Genomic DNA, 27,316 nt, shown 5'->3' with positions numbered 1-27,316 from the left:
CTCGTGAAAAAAATAATACACTTGCTGCTTACACCATAGCTGAGTGAAACAAGAGTGGTGAATCAGTCTAGTGAGAATACATAGAAGTACACCGCGGTGGGCAATGCTAAGATAAATTCAATTCACTTTCGAGATTCATAGTAAACAACGCAGTTTACTTTTCAACCTGAATGCTCCCCTCATTTGATTTATAAGATACGCACAGTAAAAACGCTGCAGTGAGCTCTGTTGTGTAGTTATTGTGTGTAATGTCCTTTCGTGTGAGAAACCTCAAACCAGTTTAATATCTCTCTGGAGAGATATTTCAAATTTGACCGCGGTGTTTTTTTGCAAGCTCCTCGGATACAAACGATTTGCTGCTCTCTTCAAGCAGCCCACCCGTAGAGTTTGCAATATTTCCGGGAAACAGGAATGAAAAATTTAATTTCCCGGGAATTCCCGGGAATGGGATTTCAAATAAAGTTTCGTAATAAAAGGTAACATAAAAACGTTGAAAATTTCATTATTATTTCGCTTAAAAACAAATTAGAGAAGAAAAAAAAACAAAACATATTCAAGTATACATCAGAAATCCGTGATCGATTTGTGTTTCAAATATTTGCAGAAGAAGAGGTTTCAGAGTTTTCATGTCGTCGCTTCAGGTACGGTGACAATTTTACGTTAAGACAAAGTAATGTAATTCCTTCTGTCAAACTTTACCTAAGTCCGCTGAATCACCGCTGCTATTTGGTTTTGCTACATTTCGTTAGAAACTGGAGTGTCCGGTACTTTCAGTTTATTAAAGAAAAAGCTGAGTGTTAAACAGGCATTAGACGAGGCAAATATTTGCTATATTTGGTTCGGATTTTTTTGGGCAACACATTTCTTCGGATTAATATATATGCTATACTATTAAGCGGACCTTACACGAAGCAAATATTTGATATTTTTGGAACGAATTTTATTTGCACAAAATAAAATCTGTACCAAAAATAGCAAATATGTGCTTCGTCTAATACCTGCTTTAAACTACAGTAAATATTTGCTCAAAATTCTGTTTTCTTAAATGGTTGCGAAGCTTCATTTTTGTCAAATATATTTGCTATGCCATTACACGATGCGAAATATTTTCAAAAAATAAGCAGGGTAGCAAATCTAGTTTTCATTGACAGAACAATATTCCAAACCCTTTTGGAGTTGGTAAATTAGAAAGTAAGATTCCCTGTGAAAATTTTCGTTGATTAACTGGAACGTTATTCCGCCATTCAGCAGTTTTCTACGAATGAGCGAAACTAACTGTAAGAAAACAATAGAATACTAAATACTCGATTCGAAATAAGTCAGTTTATAGTAGTAATTAACAATATTTTTGACAAGTAATTGAGGCAAATCTTGCGAAATTTTTCAAGGAACTCAGGAATCCCGGGAATCAATATTTCTTTTCCCGGGATTCGGGAATCACGGGAAAAGACATTTTTCGGGAAGTCGTTCCCGGGATTGCAAACCCTAGTGTTTTCGTAGTGAACAAGGAGAAACGTCAAGCCTTGCTAGAAGAGCTTTCAGAAAATGTTGCAATGCAATGTTTTATTGTTTTTTCAGTGTACATTATTTCTGCAAAAAAAAAAAAAAAGGTCTTCAAAAGAAAATACTACTTTTTAAAAGATTTTCCCATCCCAGTTTTAGCTTCAAGGTTTTGTAGCTTTATTTTCGATCTTATGAATTTGTTTTGAATCATTTATAATTCTTTCAATCATTATCGAGTTGCATGGCATTTAAACATTTATTTCAACAGCGTATTTCAATCGCGTCAAAATGAATAAAATTTATTATTATTTTTTAACAAATATTTGTTTAAATTTTTTAAACGGCATAATGCATGATGTATGCTGGTGGATAAAAAACTTTAAATAGCAATACAAGAGAGCAACATTTTAGACAAGCTTCGGAAGGAAACGGAAGCCTAAAATCTTTGAAATTATTATGAGTATTTTTTTCGAATTTTAAAAAATTGAATAGATAAGCTGAATTTCATTAATATGAAAAGGGTGTGGTATCTAAGACACGACCGCATAGTTGACGCAGGACTATGTAAATTATTATTCACCAAACTCTTTAGCTATACATGTGATGTTTTTTTATTGTGGACAAAAATGGTAATGGCTGTCTTTCAAAGCTGTTACAATTGGTTTCGTTTTGGAAAATTCATTTCACTTCGTACAAAATTTTGAAAAGATTTAAGGAAGACGGGTACAGTTCGACTTCACAGCACTCCGAACTAAGAACAGAGAATCCTAAGCCGCAGTCACAGGATGCAACATGCAACACCATAACAGCGAGAGCTGCACTCTCGGCCTCTGCTTCCAAATGACACGAAAAGAATTTGATTGTCTTTCTTTCAAGCTGCAACACGATACAACATTTTATTTTGTTGCTTGATTGAAAACTCCATCGGCTCAATTCCACTGTTTGCCAACACGAAATGAGTTTCATATTTCGTATCTTCGTAATACAACTACGGAATAATTTTGTTTGCATCCTGCGAAACTGGTAAATAACAAAACTTGAATAAAAGCGAAGCCTCATACAACATTGGTCTAAAATAATGATATTATGATTACAATTCATTTAAAACAACATCAGATAAAACAAAGAAAAATATGGGTCATTTCACACGAAGTGACCACGAAAAAGCACAAACTTGGACACGACCATCACAGTTTTGCTCAAAGTTGGGAGAATTATTCATCTACTGTCACTTTGGGAAAATCCCGAATTTTGGTGTCGATTGGAATACCACCCGCTCTGTGGGACCCCCCTGTTTATTGCCAAGTCACGCATTTTTTGTTCAAAATCTCTTTTTTCTTTTTCTTACAATTCATAGACGTAAGATGTCCGAAAAATACTGATAGATGATTTTTGAAGAAAATAAACCAAGGAATCCAGAAAAATATAAGTTTTGATCAAAAGTGTTGCCAGATAAATTATTTTTGTATTTGAAAACTAAATTTACATTTTTCGGCGAATGCAGCCATTTTTATTTTAAATTTGATAATTTCATTGTATTCCTTGGAAAATTTCACATAAGAAACAACTATCAGCCCGAGGTAATATGAGCCAATCTCGAGATATAACATTTTTACGATTTTTCTGGATTCCTTGGTTTATTTTCTTCAAAAATCATCTATCAGTATTATTCGGACATATTACGTCTATGAATTGTAAGAAAAAGAAAAAAGCGATTTTTGACAAAAATTGCGCGACTTTGCAATGAAGAGGGTAGTCCTGGAGAGCGGGGGGTATTCCAATCGACACCAAAATTGGGATTTTTCCAAAGAGACAGTAAATGAATAATTCCCCCAACTTTGAACAAAATCTGTGATGGTCGTGTCCAAGTGGTATGTAAACTTCGTATGGAATAACCCATATTATGTCAGTGCATCACAAGGAAATAAAATCACTTTGTGTCTTGTGAAACTGGGAAAATGACGTAACTTGCAAAATAGGTGGAGCTTCATACAACATAGGTCAAAAATAAATAACTCTATCAGAGGGCGAGCTCGTAATTGATTGAAAGCCGCTCCGTTTCCAAATGATTTTTACTCCATTTTTTCACTTTCTACAGTTGAAAGGATATACTTATTATTATACCGTTTGGGAAAATCTTCATCTATCGATTTTTTACACTTGTGTTCAAGATCACATTAATGTTCAAGATCCAGTCAGTGAAAGTAACACGATTCTCAGCTATAGAAACAAAGTGGTGATTGGTTTAATGCTATGAAACTAAGCTAAAACAGATTGGTTATTAGAACCTTAACCTTGCGATAATGACATTGGTGTTTAGAATCCGTTATGTGGTAGTAACATAATATAAATTTGAAGTGAGCACAAGCCAAACCAAAATGAATTCTATGCTGAAGCTTTATTTAATTGGTTTCGAAGATCTAAAATAATTCAAGAAATTTTCACATTCAGTGTGCAACTGTACTAAAAAAATTCGCCAGACTCGTGACTCATGCGTTAAGTGATACCGGGAAAATAAATGAGTTTATAGGAGAAGCTTTATGGATTTATTCAACTTGCAGTTTGTTTCATAATAAAAACGTTTGAATCCAAAATCCAACACGAGTTGAAATCGCAATCTAAATTGTATGCCAACAAACCAAATTTATTATGTAATCAAGCTCTAGTGACTTTCCCTCACTTACACATGCGACAATCCCAAACAGAAACAACATCCATTAGATTGCAAAACCGTTTATTGTTGGCAGTATTTTTCAAAGTTACCCCTTCAGGGATAATTCACCAATTGCGTAAGACACTCTGCTGCTGTTGTTGTTATACGCCAACAGAAAGTGTATACACTAATCAGTGGCTGGTCATAAACTAACCACAGTGTACCCCGTGATATGGTGCTGCTGGCTCCTAGGGTCGATAATCGCACAGCTGCTAATTGTGCCGAGCCACAGCCGCGGCAACGGTGGTCATCCGCGGGCCACGCGTTGCAGCAGCAAAAGTACTAAATGAGCCACGCTGATTGGATTTCGTCTATGTGTAGATACATTTATCAATCACCAGTGATGTGTGGTTCTAGCCTTGTCAATAGTTTCGATCGATCATCACCGACTGCATTTATCTGGATTTATCTATAAAATGATCCCAGTATTCCGAGGTGCAGAAGCTTCTCGAAAACATGGCAGTTTTATGCAAATAACAGCTAATGCAAATTTGACATTTGATATATCGTCAATAAACACTTCTCAGGATAAAAATCTGTAAATGATTTGCGCTTATTCAAGCGATGAAGTATGCTATTCGCAGCAGTAGTTTCGTTAGATTGCGCACGCGTGAAGAGTTAGAAATGGAACTGCAGTTAAAATAAACTGCACCGGCACAAAGTACCTTTTCATTCTTGGGAACTCACTGTGAATTCAAATGTTCGAACTTGAAATTATATTGTCTACAGTTAATTTTACACAGTGTTGCACAGTGGGTTGATGTGTGGTAATAACTGTACCCACAGCAATTGTACGGTTTTAAAGGAAAAAAGAAATTCATTTTATTGTGCGCTTCAGCAGCGCTGTTACGTTGAGCATTATCACGAGCAGCGGCCTCGCAAGGATATAATTTCAATTATGACTACCATTGAGGTGAATATTAATTACCCCGGCAGCCAGACTTGATCGAATGCGAAGCGAACAGTCGGCTGAAATTACCTCTGATGTGGACTAATTTTTAGTGACCAGAGACGGTACGATAATAACAGTATTTTTCGCATTGCTGAGAAGAACGCATTTTCGAATGACCCTCAACCGTCGGTGGTGGCACTGACGGAACGGAATCATCGCGTCGTCTCCAGACCACGGCATCCCGGGGGCGGAAAATTACTGCGAGTATAGCCGCTGGACCTACGCTGGGTGCCAATTTGTTGACTCATATGCAGGTGTAAGTTTCAATGGCGGTGTGACACGACACGGTTGGCGACATATCGTTTCGTTAAAAGAAGCCCGAGCCGCCCGACGGAGGCGAGATTTGCATGGGAAGAAAATTTTCACCTTCGTTAACAGGTATCGGCTGGAAAGAACAATTTGTGAATTGATTGGATATCAATCTGGACCTAATTGCTGGACCGCAACTAGATGATTGCGGTAATCAGTTCTGGGATGTTTGGATTGAAACGTTTTGTCAACATGCGATCGGATCAATGACTTTGCGCAAGAAAGGTCGATTGCTTCTACGTTGAGATGCAGATCTAAAATCAACATTTTCTTATACGTATATTTTCAGTCTTGTTTCCGACTGATGTTTGATTGCAGGATATTTTACCACAAGCGTTCAGCTCAGATTATTCATAAATTCATGCAGATCTTCGAACATCTCACCTACATGACCATTCCAGCAAATTCGATACACGACAGGAATGTTTGACTGACGAAACAGTACGAGGCTTTTCAATACACCAACTGAAACCTTAGTCGAGCGAGGCCACAATTTGACCTCCACTTTTTTTTTTGCTTCATCTCCCTCGGTTCATACATCAACATTCCACCTCGTTTGGCACGAAATCAGCAACACTTCAAAGGTATCGAATTTCACGGCTGATCTCGATTCGGGCTACCCTCCGTGTCTCCCCCGTCGTGAATCACCGATATGAGTGAAAGAGAAAGGAGGACGTTAGGGGACGGGTGTGAATCACATCCCATGATTTTGGATGATCCCCCTTACACCCTCTCCGGTTGCATCGTCGTTGGACCGGCCGGCCGCCGTAAAAGTGTGGCAGGAGAAATAAACCGTTGCACGCGGGATAAACTTGTCTGACATGAGCATGCAACATAAATTACAGCTCCGGCTAATTTTGTTGCTTGCCTTTATCGCATATGTTCGCCCTGGTTCGGAGGTTTCGATAGGAGCCCCCAGCCTGGACACTAAATTGTTTACTTGTGTTTTGGACTCCGAGGGGCGAATAAATCTCGAAATTGATCGTAATTATCTCATGATCCTGGACGAAGCAACAGCGGTCGAGAGTTGCGGTTCAACTCTGCAGTATGCCCCGTTTTGAGGGCACGTGGCCACAATATTCCCTTTACGTACCGGTCAACATGAGTGGCGTGGGAGATGAAGGCAAGGAGCGGCTGTAATTGAGTTCTGATCGGCGTACACACAGATAGCCACTGCTAGCGGCAGTTCCGTCTTACGGCTTGCAGTCAGCCTTTTCTGCTTGCCTTCCCGCTATGCAGTGCTTACTAATTGCGCATGTAGAAACTAGAACTTTTTATTTGTATGCTAATATCTGGCGGTTAGTAATTTTTATTAGCAATCATAAATCAGATCGGTTTTTGTTTATTTTTCTCGCCGCCCGCAAACCATTTATCACTAATCAGTGCGCGCTTGTCTGCCTCAAAGGAAGTAGTTATATCTAAGCTTCTAAATCGTTCGATATGCACTCTTGCACCCGCACGAGCAGCGGCCCGCCCTTTTTATTGTTATTGCATCGTAGACAAACTCCCGGCTGCTTCGGAACCGAAGGTTAGCGATTATGACGAGATGATTATATTAAATTTTTCTAGCTGGTTGTGGCACCGGGCAGTGAAAATATCTTGTTTAGGGTAAAACGATAACTGCTACAGTTTGAGTTTTGCTCATAGTTTTTCAACTACAATGAATAAATTTCTGGGCATTGCATGAATCATATTCTCAACAAAATGTTATACAGGCGTTCAGTTATCTAAAGCTAGAATCGGTTTCAATCGAATCTAGGCTTACTTGTGATATTCATTCTATAATGGTGTTCAAAGAACAAAATACCCAGATTACTTCCTTGGGGAACCTTTCTCGCTTCGAAAGTACACATAATTCAAAAATTCAGAACACTATAATACAAGAAAAGTATAAAAAAATTCAAAGGCAAAAATACAAGAATAATTTAACATTATATAAATACAAATGTATAGCATATTAAAACATTTTAAATGATCAATAACGTAGCTGACCACGCCAAATGCAGATCAATAGAAAAAGAGATTTCAGGAGCATTAGTTAAATATATGCGTCTGCTATCAGTGTAAAATCTCTATTTTGTTTTTTTGAATATTTGTAAATGAAAATTCCGATAATTTCCTGTAAGTCATCATAAGGGAAAGGAAACTTCAGCCGATTTCAAATGTTAGTCTGCATAAAGTTTTGATAAATGAAACCGCAGTGCACTGTGGCCCAAAAAGGCTAAAAGTCGAACTTAATTCCATAGTTCAATGGTGTCCTCGGAGCAATTATTTGTATGAATGACCCGCATAATCTCAAATTTTTAAAAGTTATGAAAATTTACTATATTTAAAATAAAACTAACTTCTTTGTTTTAGGAGATAGAGGAATGGTTTATTGTGCAAAGTTGCAGAGTACGGCGAGCATATGTTACAGAGGGTTTTTTCATGCATCAAATATATTAACTTTTTTGTGTTAAGAGATAAAGGAATGGTTAATTTAGCTAAGTTTTAGAACAATTAAAAATGACAAACTTTGCTGAATAAAAAAAATGCCTATCTTCTTCAGGTACAGAGTTACATAATATTTTATATAAAAGTTAGTTAAAATTTAGTTTTTAGTGCTTAACTTTTGTTAGTTGCATTCTACAAGAAAATGTTGTTCTGAGGAATCGTTGGGATGCAAAACACACTTTTTTGTTATGGCCTTTAGAAGAGGTCCGTTTTCTTTTTTAAATCCTCTTCTGGCCTTTAGACCTATAGATTTGAGATCATTTTCTATTTTGGACATTTTTGACCTTTAGAAGGGGTTTTCGGCAATTCTGAGCCTAATTTGGGATTATTCTCTTTTTTGGACTTTAGAAGGGGTTTCCGGCCATTCTGAGTTTAATTTGGGAACTTTTTGTTTTTTGGCCTTTCTGGCCTTTAGATTTGAGATCATTTTCTATTTTGGACGTTTTTGGCCTTCAGAAGGGTTTTTTCGGCGATTCTGTGCTTATTTGAGTGCTTCTGAGCTTAATCTTGGATCCTTTTCTATTCTGGCTTTTTCTGGCCTTTAGAAGGGTTCTTCGGCGATTCTGAGCTTAGTTTAGTATCATTTTCTATTTTGGCCTTTCCTGGCCTTTTGTAACCTTTTGAAGGGGGTTTCGGCCATTTTGAACTTGATTTGGGATCATTTTCCGTTTTCTGGCCTTTAGAAGGGTTTTTTGGCCATTCTGAGCTTAATTTGGTATTATTTTCTTTTTTGGACTTTAGAAGGGGTCTCCGGCAATTCTGAGTTTTATTTGGGATCATTTTGTTTTTTGGCCTTTCTGGCCTTTAGACCTTTAGATTTGAGATCATTTTCTATTTTGGACGTTTTTGGCCTTAGAAGGGTTTTTCGGCGATTCTGAGCTTAATTTAGTATCATCTTTTTCTATTTTGGCCTTTTCTGACCTTCATAAGGGTTTATCTGCGATTTTGAGCTTAATTTGGGATCATTTTCCATTTTGACCTTTAGAAGGGGTTTCGGCCATTCTGAGCTAATGTTGGGATCATTTCTATTTTGAAGATTTTGTGGCCTGTTTTAGAAGGGATTTTCTGAACTCAATTTTCGATCATTTTCTTTATTCAACAACAATAAAACACGTTTGTTCATAAGAAATACCAATTATTTGGCGAGTAATGGCCGTTTCCCCGGAACGCTTTTTTGGCAGAAGGTTTACGGTGTTTATGATGGCGACGCAGCGGATTAACTAAAATCAAAAAACTCATTTTTTTTATTAGTCAAAAAGTGTGCTGGGTATCTGAATGATCGTTTTCATGAGTATTTTATTTTCAGTGCAAACGGGAACGGTTTGCAAAAAAACATGTTTTCAGAGCTGAAAATTGCATTAAAATATTTTTTTTTCGGCAAAGTTAAAATTCGTTAAAAAAAAGATAATTCAACGACCGGGGAATTTAAAAACGAACATTAAAAAAAGATGAAGAAAATCGGTTCAGTAGTTTCACCGCAATCGTAAACACGGCAAAGTCATTTTTTTGCGCAACACCATTCCGAGATAAACGCGGCCGTGACGAGGCGTGCTTCAAATCGCTCAAACTTTCTCCCTATTGCTCAGATCTGTATGAAATTTTGTGAAATTGTTCTCAAGAAGTTGTATTTAAAGATAATGCAATTTTTTTTCGATTTTTTGAAAACTTTAAAGGTATATAACCCCTTAAGCAAAGCTGTTGTATTGAAATAGTCATACTGGGATAATCATCATACAGTAAGTGATTTTTTTGGTAAATTACTCTCTTTGAGTATTCGGCTTATTAGCTAAGTCAAATAATTTTTTTGTTGAGCGTCCTATAGAAGCGAGCGTAGTATAGAAACATATTCTCAATATTTAACTAACTAAGACACTTATTGAATATAAAAACAAGCAAAGTTTCATGCATTTGTATTGTAAGTTGATGTATATATGCCCACGAAACATAGAAGAGTTCTATGTTTATTCAAAAAATGCCAAAACAATCACAATCACAATGTTAAGTCGACTAACAAGATTTCAACAGGATTTTTTTTTTTTAAATATACCAATATTTACCTAAATTTTTAAATCTATCTTGTAAGAGTTAACGTGATGGAAGATTTAGAGCACCCGACTTATTTGGGAAAACAGTACAATTCTATCTATTCGAGTATCAACTCTTATAAATGATACGATTTCACAAAACTACGCCATTCAAACCTCCAGATTACCAGCCAACTGTAAGCTGATCTAGAACGATAATCTATTGTACAGGAAAAACAAAAACTATCTCCCTATTTCTCATTTGAAGAATCATAACAATTCTGTAATCATACTGAGCACAATCATAATAGCGCACGATATCGTTGTTAAAACTGACAAATACACAAAAACGCGGTTGTGAGTTTTAATCGCAAAAGTTATTTTCGAAAGCCGATTGTGTCACATCGTGCCCACTATACTGATAGGCTGTTTCAGTCTCCGCTGTTAGTTTTCGTTGTCGACTCGAAAACTACCTATTACATGTAAATACTGGCAAAGTTTAATGAATGAACAGCCTCAACAATTTTAAAAATGCATATATAGATATGAACCGAAGCATAATCTTAAATTTGTTGAAAATACTCCGAAATTATCTTAATTCGACTCCGAACTTATCTTAGTTTCGTTGATCAAAATAATTTAAAAATGTCTACATATAGCATACTCAGAACATAGAAAATTGGCTCAATTTGAAATTCTTTCAAAGTTTATTTCTTCTGATTCTGATTCTTTTCGAAAGCCGGTTGCACAATTCTGAACAACTTTGTATGACGAACTTGAAGTCCTTAAGAAGTACTACAACATTGCTGAAGACAGTATTGCTCGTACGCTCATACAACACTGGAGCTGTAAGAGCACATTCTAGCAAATTGAAGCGATAATTTCGGGTGCGAAGAAAAAGTGAAATCAGCAAAAACGCTCGGACGAGCTTTCAATAACAAATAACAAATCACTCAATTGAGATCAATTAAACTAAAATTGTAATAAATAGCGTTGACAAAAAAGTTTCTTATCCTGTTCGGTTCTTAATAACTCGAAAACCGATCTACAAAAACTGCGACTAACTGTATAATCGAACATCGTTTATTAATGCTACCTGAGCTGCCTTTCAACATTCACCATTTGCCTACACTAATCGCAAGGTACTCTGCTGCTGCAGCTGCAGGTGCTGCCAAAGCAGAGGCAAAGAAATTCTTTCCCACGGGCTTGCTCGTTTGAACTTTGCTACCATTGAAATGTTAAAGATTACCATCATCGTTATTAGCACAGAACAAGTAACATTGAATTCAAATCTAAAGCAAACCATCCCATTCCCGTGAGCTTCTAATTGGAGCAACTGCGGCTAAACGCTGAACTGAAGAAGCACACTGATGAAGACGTTCCCTTCTGCACCGAGAGTTGAAAACGCGAAAGGATTTTTAAACAATAGACCGAACCATGCACTCAAACTGCTCCCCCCCTTTCGCTTCCTTTGGCAAAAACCTATTTTCGCAGCCGTCGAATTTCATCGCATCCCGAATCACCGATGTCTGCTGATCCGGTGAACAGTGATAGCATCGCACACATCTCCGCCACCCAAGCAGCGGCGTACACTCGGTAAGTACAATCGAATATCACCCTTTCGTTGGCTCCAGTCCGCCGCTCGAGGGACGAGTGGCGGATGGGAGCAACACTTTCCCACCCAGCGTAAACACAATCGATAGAGTTCTCCTCCTTCCTGTCTTCGATTCTACACTTACAGATATTATGAACACCCACTGACAGCCGCTACCTCCGCCATGCTGAACATCAATAGTAGTAGCAACAATAACAATAACAACAACACATCCGCCGCTGGCAGTGCAAACAACAACCACAGCAACAGCAGTGGTTCACAATCGTCGCCGGAAGACGACGGTAACAATACTCAGTCTAGTCTTGCCCTTAACTCCCTCGCCCATCATCATCATCACCACCACCATCATCACCAGCAGCAGCAGCAGCAACAACAACAGCACCAAGTCCTGCAACAGCAACAACAGCAGCAGATTCATCAGCTGCACAACAATAACGGCACCTTTATCTATGAGTACTACAAGGTCCAGGACAAGGACGGTCTTCAATGGAGGTAAAAATCAATTACCCCCATTTTCTCCTCTCGTTCGATACACACAAGCGGCGGTCTATCGGGGGAAAAAATATTCGATTATGAACTAACACGCCCACGCCGCTCTGTTCGGGAGGAATGGGGAAATTTGAAAGGTCTATCGGTGGCTAAATGGTGCCAGCCTCTGGGAGGGAGTTTCTAAATAGGTTAAATAAAAGGATAAGGCGGGTGGTCTTTCCCGCGGCTTGTCGTCGGTATGAATCCTCGAAAAATAATTACAGTCGTGTGAGTGTTTACAGAGTTTCTGTGATCATCAATCGCAATCAAGACAGTCTCGATTGTTGAAAATATAATTCTAAGCGCTCATTTGTTCCCGACGCATCAATTTTTAGGGTATATTAATGGTTTGAATCCCGTTGAATGTCTTGGAGCAAAGAAAAAAAACTAAAATCCAAAAAGATTATTTACGAAAAACGACACCGCTTACACCTGTGCAATTAAGTGACGATCATATAAATTTAGATATCAGCAAAGATCGACGTGCAAACCCTGCGGCTAAATTACAGGCAGACAGACATTTACCACGGCCGATGCTGGTCGCGCCTCCATTCGGGAGAAGCGACGCTCAGCCGACCCGGAGGACCTTACCGGGTCGAACGATCTGCAGCTTCTCTCCGCTGGAGCACCGCGAAAGCGCGGGTGAAAGATAACTGTTATTTTCCATCAATAATAACTATAATGTTTCGTGTAATGAATTATTTAAATAGCAATTTGACACAATACGGAAAACACAACGCCGTTACACTCTGGGGCCTAGCTGTTATCCGTGCGGGCGGCGCGGCGGTTGACTAGCCTGCCCATAAGTGCTTCCACGCAGTCAATGGTTTGCGCGATGGTGAACCGATGCGGCTATATATTATCGGTTTCGCCCGCAACGGGTACAACCTGTACTTTCCCTGGGCCGGACAGTCGACAGTCGGCTGGCCGGTTGGCGGCGGTTTTGCCTGTTAACAGGTTGAATTGGCCAATTGCGGAGGATCACGACTTTTTCGCGCGCGGGTAAGCCGTAAGTGCAGGGTTTCTCCCGTAAACAAAATGGTGTGTGGAACAATTGATACCCGCGCCATTAGAGCGATGATTTACATACAATGATGTGAATGGGTTTTTTTCTCCCTTTCCATATGTTTAAACTTGCTGCTATCCAACTGTCAAACTGGTTGCACAAAGGTTGATGCAATACCGGAGGCGACATCCCAAAGTTTTATTCATAGGATAGTGTTCAACTATTCCAATCGTCCTAGAAATGCTGGAATCTGAAAAGAACAGCTCTGAATATGATGACACATGAATTTTTCACAGGTGTTTAGAATATTTTGACTCAATACGCATTTTCTAAAAAGGCGTAAAAGGGTTCATTCTCTAAAGTACCGTTTTTTTATTTTATTTTTTCACATGTAAAATGTCATCTGAAACTTGTCACAAGGTGGAATAATTTATTTCCAAGCTTCTGTGAAAACAAATGTTTTACAATTTTGAAATTCGTATTTTGTATGGAAAATATACATATTGACTGCAAATACCGAATTTAGAAGTAATTTAAATTAGATGTGCTGTTAGTGGACACCAGAGCTGATATTTCACAGCATTTTTGCATGACGTTTTGCATAATCGTTAGTCACGATGCTCCCACAGACCGTAATAATATACCAAAAGATCTGAGTATACATTATTATTTACAACTGATGAAAGATGGAATTAATTTATTTGAAAATATTACAATGCACAAAAATTGCAGTGCACAAATACACTGTGAAAAATTGATTTAATGTAACTAGTGTCTTGAGCTTGTTGGTTTCATAAGATAAAACCTCACTATTGACGTTTTCGGCTTTTCGATCAATCCCGCTAAGAGTTAGATTTTTTTTTTCTCATTTTTAATATATCAGATTGCTTCCTTTAGCAAAGCTTTAGAAAAATTAAAAAAAAAAAATGATCCAGTGAAAAAAGTGAATTTGGTAGCATATGTCAGAGGTGCCAGAGCCCTTCTCAAAATGTAATGTGTACCATCTTTTTCATTCGACTTTTGTAATCGGTAGTGACAATAAAAGTCCGAAGTAATACATTGTTCATCGCAAAATTTTGTAAAAACCATGGGGGTGGTTAATTTCATGTTTATGTTTAGTTTTATTTACTTTCATCAAAATTGATCAATATTATGTTAACCATAAAAAGGCATGTTAGGAACCACTGGAATAATGCAATTTTGGGGGCATTCCTAATTCATTATTTAGGAATAGAAAATAAAAATCATATTAAAATAAAGATATTCTTTATCGTACCTGATTACAATCAACGTCAATGTGGTGTTACCTTTCTTGTTCGTATGCCTTAGCTTTTGACAGTTTGTTTAGCTCTCAACATTCTCACCGCGGCGCTCATCTCTCTCTGTAAGTATTTCTAGCGTAACCATGACAAGGAAATAGTTCACTATCATGCAATGTTCATTCTCTCTTCCTTCGTTTTGTTCGAGGGGGTTTGTGTGGCTGTCAAACTGCTTACATTTTCCATCTACCATTCGTTGATTCTGGTACCAGCGATTCCGGTACCCACTTTTTGGTTGGTTTAATCAGAACAACTGAAATAGTGTAAACGTCCCACAATTGCCATTGACTTATTTTCGAATAATTATGTTTATAAATAGAAAATAAACAAGACTTAACGTGCATTTTCAATTAATAAGATATTGTTTGTAAGCATTTTGAACAAAATTCCGATGCCATGATAAATTTATGATTATTAGACAAAATCTTGACGGCAGTACTCCCCTGTTTTTCCCCCTTCCGTAAAAAAAGAAAGTCAAGTCATCCGTCAGTCGCAGTAAAAAACCAACAGGATGGCAGCACTATCTAAACTCTACATGTTTGACAGTCGCCCACGTATCGGGGCTTTATTCAAAATGAACCCCTTGTCCCATATAATCTCATATACCTACCACTTTAGTCAGGAAGACTCTTCACTCCTTTAAAAAAGAGAGAGATAGCATGGTTTCATCCCTTTAGTAAAAACGTATTCGTATGGCTTTTACTGCTTCAATTTTTTTGAAAATTTATTACTCAGAATTCTGTTGTGTGAACTGTAGTTTTGTAAATTCGGTTTGTGTACTGTACAGTGGAATTACGCGACTAGTGATGGAAATACTATCCCGAAAAAAATAGCTGCGGAAAGACCGCTCTTGGAACAATTTTGGCGGTCCATTTTGACAACGCTCGCTGTTTGATTTTTATTTTCCCTTTACTAAAGGAACGGCGATGATCATTTCGTTTGATTTTCAGCCAATTTTATTACGTAACAGTGAACGTGAAAAAATTCATCAGGGTATGACAGCTCGTTCAAGATTGAAAATCTACTGTATCTAAAAGGGCTGCATTCATTGCAAGTGAAAATGAACCTGTAAGAATCCTAAAACAATTCTTAAGATATTTACTGTTACATTATCTATGTAAAATCACTCTTAATTACGTTTGCGGTAGTAAAAAAATAACTAAGACAGATAATTGAGTTTGATAAATTTTCCATGGAAGGTCATTATGCAAACTTACTTGCAAAAAAAAATCTATGCCCTTGCGAAACCTTCGCCATGGTGAACAGAGTTCTTTCTTCGTTTTATTTATCAATTCCTTCTCAGTTTTCACGACAAATTCGTTGGAGTAGATCTTACGATTCGGGTTTTCTCAGAAATCCTCGATGGGACGCAACTTGGTGATATTGGGCTGGTTCGCCAACTTAGGTACCACCTCGATATTTCAGCGGCTCCATCTCCTCCAATCGAGTAAAGGGCCGACGCCGGATCTGGTCAAAATACCGCGTCTTCGGCCTTATTGTATGTCTTGATGAACGACGCCACTTCCGGCAGGCACTTCGTGCTATAAATTTCTCCGTTCACGGCCAGTCCGGAGCGAAAGAAGAGCGGCCCCTTCTCGCTGATTGTCAGCCACAGCAGCACCTTGTTGAAGAACTTGGTGTATGAAATGAACTCGGTGCTCACTTCATTCGCGAGGAGGAAAAATACGAAGTGCCCTGCCAGTCGTTGCCATCCAGGGTCAGGCAGATCTCGTCGTCCATCACCCCTGCCATATCCCGATTTGCCGGGAAAATCGACTTGACCATCTTATTCAAGCGCTACCGCTGCGTTATTGCCTGCAGCTCCGAAACCAGTGGATGAGACTGCTGCTTCCTGACATGTATGTTCATGTTCGCCAGGTACTTTTTCACTGTTTGGCCGATGGCATCGACCTCCCGGCCAAGCGCACGCAGCGATGTAGCCACTTTTCCCTCGGTCTTCCTCTTCAGCATCCTTTAGAAAGCTTTAAAAAATAACAAAATAAAAAAATATTAAAAAAAGAAGTTGATTCTGTTGAACCAGCTCCGAGATAGAACGATTTTATGGTATAATTACGTCAATTTTTAAAATCAATTTATTTAAAATTGTGAATGTTTGTGAAGTATTACTCAACGTCATTTGTTTTGGCATGTTTTAGGGTACAAGTGAACATATTTTTTCAGAATCGGGACTCTTCGGGAATTTCGTATTTTCATAGTTTTAAAATATCGCTTTTTAACTACAAAAACTAGATCCTCTTCACCATACTTAATACCAACAGTTTAAAATGCTCCGCGCTGACACCTTCTTCTTTGGCTAATTTTCTGATCGAAATACCGCTCACGGTGCCTCATTTGTGCACAATTCGTTTTCTGGTCGGTTAAAGCCCACGCATTTTCAAACTTTCGCCAAAACATTAGAAACAAGGCTTTACTTTTTTCAATAGTACAATAGTTAGCTTCACAAAATCATAGTTGTCTGCGTTCAGGTAGACGCGTAGCTAATTTTCCAATCGATTTATGTAAGCAGGAAGGAAATTCGATGAAAACTAGCCGAGTTTTAAGCACTTGAAATTGGACAGTTTTCGTGACGCTCTCAATGATTACATTTTTAATTTACACTCTCTGTCAGAGTATTTTTCGTAAGACATAACCCTTTGCCAAAATACTACAGCAAAATTTTGACCACAGCTAATTCACATTTTTTGTGTGTTCATTATGAAAATATGAGCGCAAAAATAATTCAGCCCAATATTCAGGACTATTTCAAACAGACTTCCTGAAATCTCGCTCGCACAAAGAAGAGACAGTGTGCTTTGCGCTACAAGTCTCGTTTCTCATTCAGTCGCTTCGTGCTGTGTGCAGCGTGCGAGCGAGAAAACTTACCATTCGTACGAGCCATGTCTCGTCGCATGGGAATTTTTATTGCGACGTACACGAAGATATCTCGTCTCTCAACTTAACGAGTGCGGTGCATGGGCGTCGCGTACTTGAGACAGCTTGCGTGCAAATTCTCGTGAGCTCGTCTCGCGAGCTTGCCTCGCATGTTGCTTTGCGCTAATGGTGCGAGAAGAAAATTGATTTTGCGCAGAAGGAAACAGGCAGGGGATTTTATGTTGTTTTTTATTTACGGTGTTATAGCAGCATGCATCAAAACACCGTTAGAATTATCGATGATATAACCTAGTTTATTTATTTATCAATTCAAAATTCTTTGATTAATTCATCCGACTTTTGTTAACATGAATTAAGAACGTTTTGTTACTATACTTATTATGCTAACGGTACGAAAATGCACCGGATGCAGAGTGTTACGTTGGTTAACAGAAGTGTTCCTTTCGTCGGTTTAGATGTCATTGACTATCTTATGATAGAACTCTGTTTTGTAGTTCTAAGGATAAAAAATGTGGTTTGAAATTACAACATAAGTTTTTCGGGAGTTAAAAATAGTAAAACCATTGAAATCGTTTATATTTTCTAGTACATGTTGATGTTGGATAGAATTTTCGAATTGAGTACACTAAAGTCGCTTTTTATGCGGGGGATACATGCCGCGTAAAAAACCGCGTAAATTCCGGAATCCGCGTAAAAAAAACCGCGTAAATTCTGCAATCCGAGTGAAGAGGAACCGAAATCCGCAAGAAAAAAAATACCGCGTAAATTCCGGAATCCACGTAAAAAAAACCGCGTAAAAGCGACCTTAGTGTATAGATATTGCAAATCAGGTTCTGAAGGTTCGTGATAATCTGATCGTGGTATTATAGTTTTGTGAATTCTTCCGATTAAAGGGCTATTCCCACTGCTTCCGTTCCGGGACCGGGCCGGGACCGGGCCGTGGCTGTTCCGCGTGTCGTCCGGGCTCGTTTGAGATTGATTGCATGCGTTCTTATGAACGCATTCACACCGACGCGCCGTGCCCAGACCGGGGCAGCGTTGAGTTGCCGTCGTGCTGCCGCAGTGCGAGAGAAAAACTATCGTTGCCGACGATACTTTGTGTTGGCCGGAGAGTGCACGGAAGGCACTCGGGTGGATGCGTGTGTGTTGTAGTGACATATTTCGCGCGGAGTGAGCTGCGGTATGAAAAAAAAGTAGGAGGGTGGTATTCAAGACACGACCGCATGACGTTGGACTACGATATTCTTATATTCCATTAAAACAAATAATAGAGAATTGCAACTCTAGTATTTGCTGCAATTTTATCTAACAGTGCATTTCTGAATGCTGAGACGTTAAAACGTTATAAATAATAATATATACTAAAAGAATGGATATCTTTTATTTAATCGCTGTCATTTCATACATATTCGAATCAACCCTTTGTTTGCTGCACTACCAAGACAATCATTTAATTGAGCGAATCGGTAAAATTTTCCTATCTAAGCAAAAAGCAAACTTTACGAAACTATCTGAAATTGGAGCCCAGAACGATTCAAACGAAAATTTTAAATTTGAAAATTGTTTGACATTTAATCGATAAAACTCATGCTAGGTTAGTTCCAGCCCAGCATATAACTTCATGTATTTGAAAAACAAAAACGTTTGGTTCAATAACTCAATATAGCAAGAGCTCAATCACACGTTTTTCGGTAGTTGTTATCAAGGTTTGGGCGAGTGACAGGATAATATCTTAACTTCTTCAGTTGTGATTTAGAGCATTTCTAATTGTTTTGTTATTTTTCACGATAGCGACAAGTTTGTTTCTTTCTCTGTGTGCGAGAAACAAAATCAAAACCGCGCACCGAGAAACAAAAACGAAAATTTAATGAATGCTCATTGAGAAAACTTGCAACTCTTTTTACCAATAATTTATGATACTCAAAAGAACCCGTTTTGATCTAAATCAAATTTCTAGTAAATAAGTGTTGATCATTCATAGGTAGTAATTTTTCCTCGATGAATTAAGACTGGCTGAAGAAGTTAAAACGCTGCTGTAAAATCAAATTCACAACTGTGTTCGTTAAGACATTTTAATATTTTCAATGACAATAATAATCTTCGATAAACACCCGCTATAGTTATTCACACACATGCTATAACTATCTAAACACGCGTTAAAACTATTCATACACACGCTGTAGCTATAGTTTTTTATACACACATGCCGAAGCTATCCATACACACGCTATTCCTTTCCATACATCCGATACAACTATCTATACACACGCATAAGCTATCCAACCATGTGCTATTACTATCCATACATACGCTATAACTAATCATTACACACGCAGCAGCTATCCACACACAAGCTATAACTATCCGTACACACGCTGAAGATATACACGCAATAGCCATAATATGCTACACATGCTAGTGTCTTACACACGCTATAGCTAGCCATACACACGCAACAGCGCCATCCCTATCATCGCAAATGTCATAGCAATACAGATGCACATGCGCTATATGTGCACACTGCACACACACTAAATGGCGGTAGCTTTCCTAGTGGCGGTGCTGGCTCGTGCAGTTTCTGGCAGTTCTGGCAGTTTCGTGCAGTTTTCACCCAACGATATCTGAATTGGATTACCGCTGGTGGGGTCCAACTCAGATCGAAGGAGAACCGAAGAAATGCAGCTGCCCACTACCTCCGCCGCTGCTGCCTGATACCACCGCTCTGGTTCTGCTGCAGCTCAGTTTGGCCGCTGGAATCAGCCACCGCTGCTGATTATACAAGACCGGCCTGGTGGCCTTCCACTTGTTAACTGATGAGGCCTTCCACTTGCTATGAGACGACACAGGCTATTATATAGCCCAAAGCAAAAATCCATCCGCGAGCAAACAAGAAGCGAGCTTGTGATTGGTTGAATGTGCACGACTTTTAACACAACTTTTAACTAGTTTAGTATCGAAAACATATTTAAATTATTATATGACAATCTTGCGCAATATTTCCCCCATCAATCAAGCCATTGGTGTTTAGAATCAGTTCAGTGGTAATGATAAAAGAAGAATTTTAAAACGGTGTTGAAACACCTGTTGCAGCTACCGAAAGCGAGCTCGTTATTGGTTGAAAGCTGCGAGACTGTTTACAAAGTCAGATCGGTTGTATCCGTTAGTGTCGACTGTGCTTGTGAAGAGAGGTGGTGATTGGTTGCTCGGTATGATTTAGACAATCGATGTGATTTATCAATTTTTCAATAGTGTATCTCGAACAATAGGTTATTTTTGTTACATAAATTCAACCGTAAAAGAACTTCTGATCGGTTGATGCCAAAACCTCGAAATTGTGAAAAGAAATGACTGATATATAAGCGCTCAAAACCTGACCACTTTTCCCTGGTTTTTCCCGGTTGAATTACTAGATTTTCAAATTCAGGTGCCTAACTTCGATATAGACGTTAGTCCAACGTCAAAAAGAGAAAGACGTTCATTCACATACACACATCAACATTTCTCAGCCAGAGCGCAGGGCGGGCACGGTTCAAGCACGGCGCAGTGTGAATGCATGAAAAGTCCCGGACGAGCCCGGTCCCGGCCCGGTCCCTGAACGGAAGCAGTGGGAACAGCCCTTAATACACCTTCAGAAGGGTCTGACGGCATATATCGTATGTAGGTACGGTAGGCAGCCTATACACCAGAGAGACGCAGAGACACTCACCGTTAAGGCAACTGTCAACATCAAAACGGATAACGGCAATGCAAAATTATACAGCTCGCCCGTTTTGATGTTGACAGTTTCCTCAACGGTGAGTGCTTTGTCATTTCTCTAATATACAGTTTCACTAAGGTACAGTACGGGCGTCTCGCTCAGTTCGTAAAGCGATAAGACAACGTGGTGTGCGCCGCAGTCTCTTACCGAAGAAAAAGAAGAAAAGAAACCTCTCGTCGTTTCAGCGCGTGTACAGGAAGTCTGTGTACACGAGAAAGTCTCACGAGCTGTAGCGCACGAGCTGTATCAAGTATGTACAGTACGGGCGTCTCGCTCAGTTCGTAGTGCGATGAAACATCGCCTTGCGCATCGCAATCCGAACCGAAAGAGAAGCGAAAGAGCAACCTGCAAATTGCATGTGTCGTGTCTCGTCTCGTCGCACATGCATGGAAATTCTACGAGCGAGAGAAAGATTTCTCTCGTCGCTTGAAAAAAAAGCGCGTGCACGGGAAGTCTGATTTCAAATAATCGAAATCGCAAAATTACAACACTGTAACTAACGCACCCTCATATTGTTACAAAAAATCGCTAGAATCGATACCTTTTAACGATATTATTACCTACTTATTTTCAATCGAATAATAACCAAAGACTTCCCCTTTGCAACTTCGAACGTTTTCAAGACAGACGGTAAACACGAATTGGCAAGTGTGTTTTCGCTGGTGAAAATTGTACAGCACGGTACAATAAAATGCGTTGTCTACATCGGTGCTTTGTTATTCCATTACTATCGCCTCTTCGGTTATATTTCAAGAATTTTGTTTCATTACCTTCCGCATATCAAATCTGTAATTGGTTTGCATCCAGTAGAAAATATTTTCTTCCGACACCGATGTAGAATTCTTCTTCAATCAATGAATAACACAAAATGTGGCAATCCTGCATACAAAGCTATCCATCACATTAGCATAAATTCAATCGTTCATTCTGAACTCGAACGAAACAAAAAAATGTAGAGCTTCACCAGTACGGAAGTGACACGTTGCCAATCCGCTGCTGCCGTTACGGTTAACGCTGACCGGCAGCTCCTGTCAACTTTGACAGATTCAATATCGAGGGCGGCTGATCGCAGCCCGTTATCATCCGTTATGCCGTACTGTGCGCTAGATCACACTCACCAGAATCAATGGAAATTGATTGCAATTGCTCCATTTATTGCTGATCCGAGCTCGGGAAAATGTTCCAATCTCGGCTGCAGATAGTGATAAAATGAGTGCAAATATCGTCACGATTTAATGAACGCCAGTAAGAAATATCTGCTACAGCATCTCGTTGCCGGTGCTGCTCTGGTGCGACGACGTTCGACCACGAAGTTTTAAGGGGGGACCCTACTCTGGAACGTTGAAAAATAATGAATTTTCGTGATATTTTTTTCGGATGTTTAGAGAAAGGTGAGGTGTTCGGGCATTTCGGCTATGGATTAAGGTATATTTGAAGATGTATTTTGTGTACCGTGGGTGCAAATATAGTGAGTATTACGCTATTGGCAGTGTTTTTCTCGAAACCATGTTTTTTCAACTGGTGGTAAATTTTTCTCAGCATCTACTGAACCGATTTTGCTGAATTTTTTTTAACATGTAAAAATGGATTATCTAACTTGTTACGTAGCCGTTTTTTGATATCTGAGTTTTTCAATGTTTTATGGTTTTTTGAATAGTGATTTTTCATGAAAAAAACAATTTTTTTACTAAAATGGCCGCCATTTTGGCAATTTTTGGAATTTTCAAAAACGGCTGCGTACCAAGATAGATAATATGTTTCTATATACTGAAAAAAAATTTCAGCCCGATCGGTCTACTAGAAGCTGAGGAAAACTTACCACCAGTTAGGTACTGATTTAGAGAGAGCATCCACGTTCCCAGCTGCCAACAGTGTAATACTCACTATATTTACATTCACGACATGGAAAATACATCTTCAAATATACCTTAATCAATAGCCAAAATAGCCAAACACTTCACTTTACTCTAGACAGCCAAACAAAAATATGAAAATTCATGATTTTTCGACCTTCTAGAGTAGGGTCCCCCCTTAAGGTGTGATGGCTAGAGAAATCCGTGGAGCACGCTATCTATCTTGGATCTCAACCAGTGCAGTCAACAAACCCCCCTCGGGGGGATAGTTTTTTTGCGAAACTGTATGGTTTTGCTGCCTACATGGAAGCGCACGAGCGGACACCGTTGTCAGATTGAAACAACTAAAATAGCCATAAAATTCTCTAAAAGGTTGCTCAGATATGAATAGCCTTGGGAACAATTCGGATAAAGGATAAAGATTTGCATGCTTGCACTGACTGTATCTTTATTGCTCAGAATCTCTTTCGACTTTTTTTTTCGTTAAATAAATCAGGTTTTAAGCTGAATGATCAGATAAGGTTTATGAAATACATTATTTTGGAATACTGTCGAGCCAAACTAATAACAGAAACCACTAATTGCTTTCTTGATCCAGGTAGGTGTAAATAGGAATGTAAATAAACACCCTGTGCTATTTCATCGGATTCCTTAGCTCCGCCATTGATTGCCGTTGTCACTAAAATAACATTAGCTAATTATCAATGCATTAAAAGGGCGCCCTAAATCAATTGATTTATTATTCTTAGCTCAGTAACATTCCTCGGATCCCGACGATCAAGCCAAACGAAGTGTGTGAAAAATTGTTTGGTGACACAAAACGCAGTCCCAATGCGGCACAGAAATCTACCTGCTGCCAAGAAATCACCTTTGCTCCGCTCCAAAAGAAAATAAGAAAACATCCACGATTCAACGTAAGCTGTTTAATCCAATAAATTAAAATTTCCTCTCCCTGCACCAGCCGTTCCCTCTTCCCATCGTTTAGTTTGATAAAGTTTAACTTTTTAAAAAGCATTTTTCTTCCCGACACCGATACGATGGATCGACTCACCCTCTAATAAACCAATTGTTCCAAAACGGAACACGCACAGTTGCTTGCAACGACGCTGCGCTCGGAGTGAAAGGGAAGAACGCCCCGATCGAATGTCTTGGAAGATACAGAAAAAAATATTATAATTTCTGTGCACGCCAGTTTTTCCTTAGCTTCCCGCAAAGACTCTCTCGCTCTCAGTCCTGCGCTGCGCCGCGGTGGCTGCTTTTTGGACCATAAATTCCGATTTTATGACAATCGTTACGAATCGACAAACGATCGGCGCGCGGTACCCTCGATCTCTTCTAGCCTCGATCGGGTTGTGGTCTTGAACGAGTACCGCGACGGCGGAACCGCAATCCGTAGCCGTTTATTTTAATTCGATTAGAACTTAACGACATAAATTTAAAAATTATTTGTGTTAACACAAAAGTACGCGTCGGCCGTCGAGGGCCTCGAATCGCGGCGATTCCCGCGATCGCTATATTCTGTGGTGGGATTTCTAAAAACAGGCAAATGTAATTGATTTGATGTGGTTCACAAGGGTAATGTGCGGTTCATTAAGTGATTGAAGGTTTTAAGGAAATCTACAAGCCACCCACTTGTTTGGCCTTTGTGGTGGTTGGATACCAAAAGTTTGAAATAATTTTAAAACGAAGTTATACCAAAGGAAAGTATACAGTTCCCCCTTGTACTCTTCAATATATATGATAATGTATGAAGACAATTATACGTAAATATATTTCCAATATTCCGCAGGGATAATGTTTAGTCTAATTTTATTATTCCTATAGAACTTTGTGTGTTATATTTCTTTGAACTCGCCAATAAATCTTTTCCAAAGGTTTGAAGATCACTAGTCTGACGATGCACAGAAAGGCATTTGTTCCCAGAAGGGAAAACCTCTTTAAAATTTGAGCACATCTCATAGCACAGAAAGTAACATTCCTCCGTCAACACATTTTCGAGCAATTACAACCGGAACCAAAGTCGTAAAAATACACACTTCACAAACTTTCGAACCCGCTGCGCATCATTATTTGTTGATCTCGTTAGGAATTCATCACCTTCGAGAAGCAACTGTATAGGGAAGATGCCTTCGCAGCTGACTCACACTCACACAACATCAACCCGACGCCCTTCATCCCGACAAGATCGTTATCATGTTTCTCGCATGCATGCATCAGCATTCGATTCGATTTGTTGCCGTGGTGCCGCGATGTTTTTGCTTTGACGTTTGACAGTCAGCCACTGCACTGCGCACCCGGTAGCCAAACGCAAACGGATCCCGACCGAATCAGAGTGTCAGATCGTTATCGCACATCATCGTCGAGTGTTACCGATTTTTTCACGGCTGGCTTTTGGGTGCCGCTCGGGCCTATTTTTTTTAATACATTCAGTCACGAATTCCTCCGAATTGGAAGTCTTTACAGTTACTACAGCTGTGACTGCTCTCGATTTTTTGTTTGTACCGTTTTCCCACATACATGTAGGCTCAGCCCACATAAGTCTTGCGCTATCCGTCTGTTTTCACCCTTAGGTTGATCGCGTTACGAAACTCTTCAAATTCGATTTTTTTTCTTTCAATCGAAAAAATCTCCAGTAGCTGGCAGCTACCGAAGATTAACCTTAAACCTATTAAAAACACGGCTAGCGGTTGGGTCTGAAATCCTACCGCTCCCCCCGAAGGGTTTTCTTTAGACAGTTTGTTTGTACACAAGGTACAGTCGACCAAACCGTGATTAACGACAACCGTTTTCGGTCGTCCTAATCTGAACTGACATTTATTCGGCCCGTTGATCGACGGTCGGTATTGGCCCCGAAGCGTTACTAAGCATGGCTGTGTGCATATAAGTTAGAGAACTATTTCTCCAAAATCTTTTCGGTCTTGCTTTTGTCTGATGATAGTTTTTACATTTATGCTAGCATAAACAAGTGAAAATGTCTGTACACGATGTTCTAGTTGATTAAAATTTTCAATTGACAAGCAGATTTCACATCTAGTAAGATCAATTCCATTTGCTGGGTTGAAAACATCTCGAAAAAATCCGCTGCCACTTATACAATCCCTCTACCAAGCATTCCAGAATAAATAAAGAACCTAACTGCAAACATCGGTTAGATGAACTAAAGCGGATGAAACATTTGTGTACACACACGGGGAGGGATTGAGCATCCTTGATATTCCGGAGGGGTCGCAGCAATAGTTTCCCGGCGCCTGCATTGAGAACGGAAAAAAGCAGTGTATAAAATTTGAATATTTCTTCGATAAAAGCTGCCGCGCAAAAGCGATATCTCATTATTATTTATTATTTCTACTCTTACGATCGGAGGAATGCGACGTCCCTCCGGCCGGAGTGCGTGAATCGAAAACACTCACTTGCAATAATTTATATAAAAGTGAATAAGAAATCCGCTTTCTACAGCCAGATTGAATCAGGGATCATGTTCAAATCCGAGATTAATTTCCTTTCATTCATCTCCAAGGGCTGCCGGAGTTTCGCCTGGGACAACGTGCCCCGGAACGCACTTGGGCGCGAGGATTAATCTTTCAATTTCAACCTTCGTTTCTCTCAATTACATTTCTATACCCGCACCCCAACTGCCACCGCACATGCACTGAAAGTCATGAGAAATGTTTTTTTTCCTCACTTCGCACGTCATGTTTTACCGCTGCGTTCACGAGAACATGCCAACAGAGAGATTGTTTCTATGGAGAACGAAAATAAAATACATCTTTGTCCTTACACGGATCTTTCAACGGGTGTCGTTTCATTGATGAGAAGCGGTAACATGGCGCTACGTCAAAACAGAAACCTCGTGGTACCTGTTCAGGCCCAAGGTCCAAGGGGGATAATGCTAATTAAACACCAAACACATATTCCCTCCTCACTAATCAACTTTCCAGACGGACAGCGCTGTACGTCAACCCACCCGGTTCTTCCGAAAACATCCGCACATAAAATGACACCCCGAAGTTCCAACAATGTCAGCAGTGTTTTTTTTTTTGTCGGAATTCGTTCAAACAGCGAAAAATAAATTACCGCGGCTGACAAACGCCCCAGAGCCCATCAAAATAAAACCAACAAAATTTTAATCAGGGCGAAAAGATAATAAAAACATAAAATCTCCTTCGAACGCCTTTCCGCTGAAGCATTGGGCAGACTCTCGCGCCTTGGCTTATCGAAATTGACTTCGGCTTTTCGATGTTGAGGCTCTTTTCCTCCAAAAAGTCCAGAGAGAACCAAGTAAAAAAGGCCAAGGAAGCACAAAACACGCACACACAAGTGCATACGCGGGTCCACAGGATTGCCGCCAAGCG

At 39.4% G+C, this 27,316-nt stretch overlaps 1 protein-coding gene across 4 annotated transcripts in view; it reads left to right on the top strand.

Moving 5' to 3' along the window:
* LOC129721416 (protein grainyhead) overlaps positions 1–27,316 on the top strand; it is a 425,349-nt gene that overhangs the window by 272,580 nt on the left and 125,453 nt on the right. The window contains exons 2-3 of one of the 4 annotated variants that reach the window (XM_055673957.1): positions 11,489–11,590; positions 11,736–12,101. The exons of the other annotated variants lie outside the window; for them this stretch is intronic. Coding sequence (XP_055529932.1) covers positions 11,520–11,590; positions 11,736–12,101 — 437 coding nt within the window. The 5' untranslated portion in view covers positions 11,489–11,519. The remainder of the gene's footprint in view (positions 1–11,488; positions 11,591–11,735; positions 12,102–27,316) is intronic. 4 annotated transcript variants of the gene reach the window in all.

Source organism: Wyeomyia smithii, chromosome 2 (genome assembly GCF_029784165.1).
Source record: "Wyeomyia smithii strain HCP4-BCI-WySm-NY-G18 chromosome 2, ASM2978416v1, whole genome shotgun sequence".
Taxonomy (NCBI): Eukaryota; Metazoa; Arthropoda; class Insecta; order Diptera; family Culicidae; genus Wyeomyia; species Wyeomyia smithii.
Note: the sequence above shows the minus strand (reverse complement) of the source record. Positions and strands in the feature narration are given on the sequence as shown.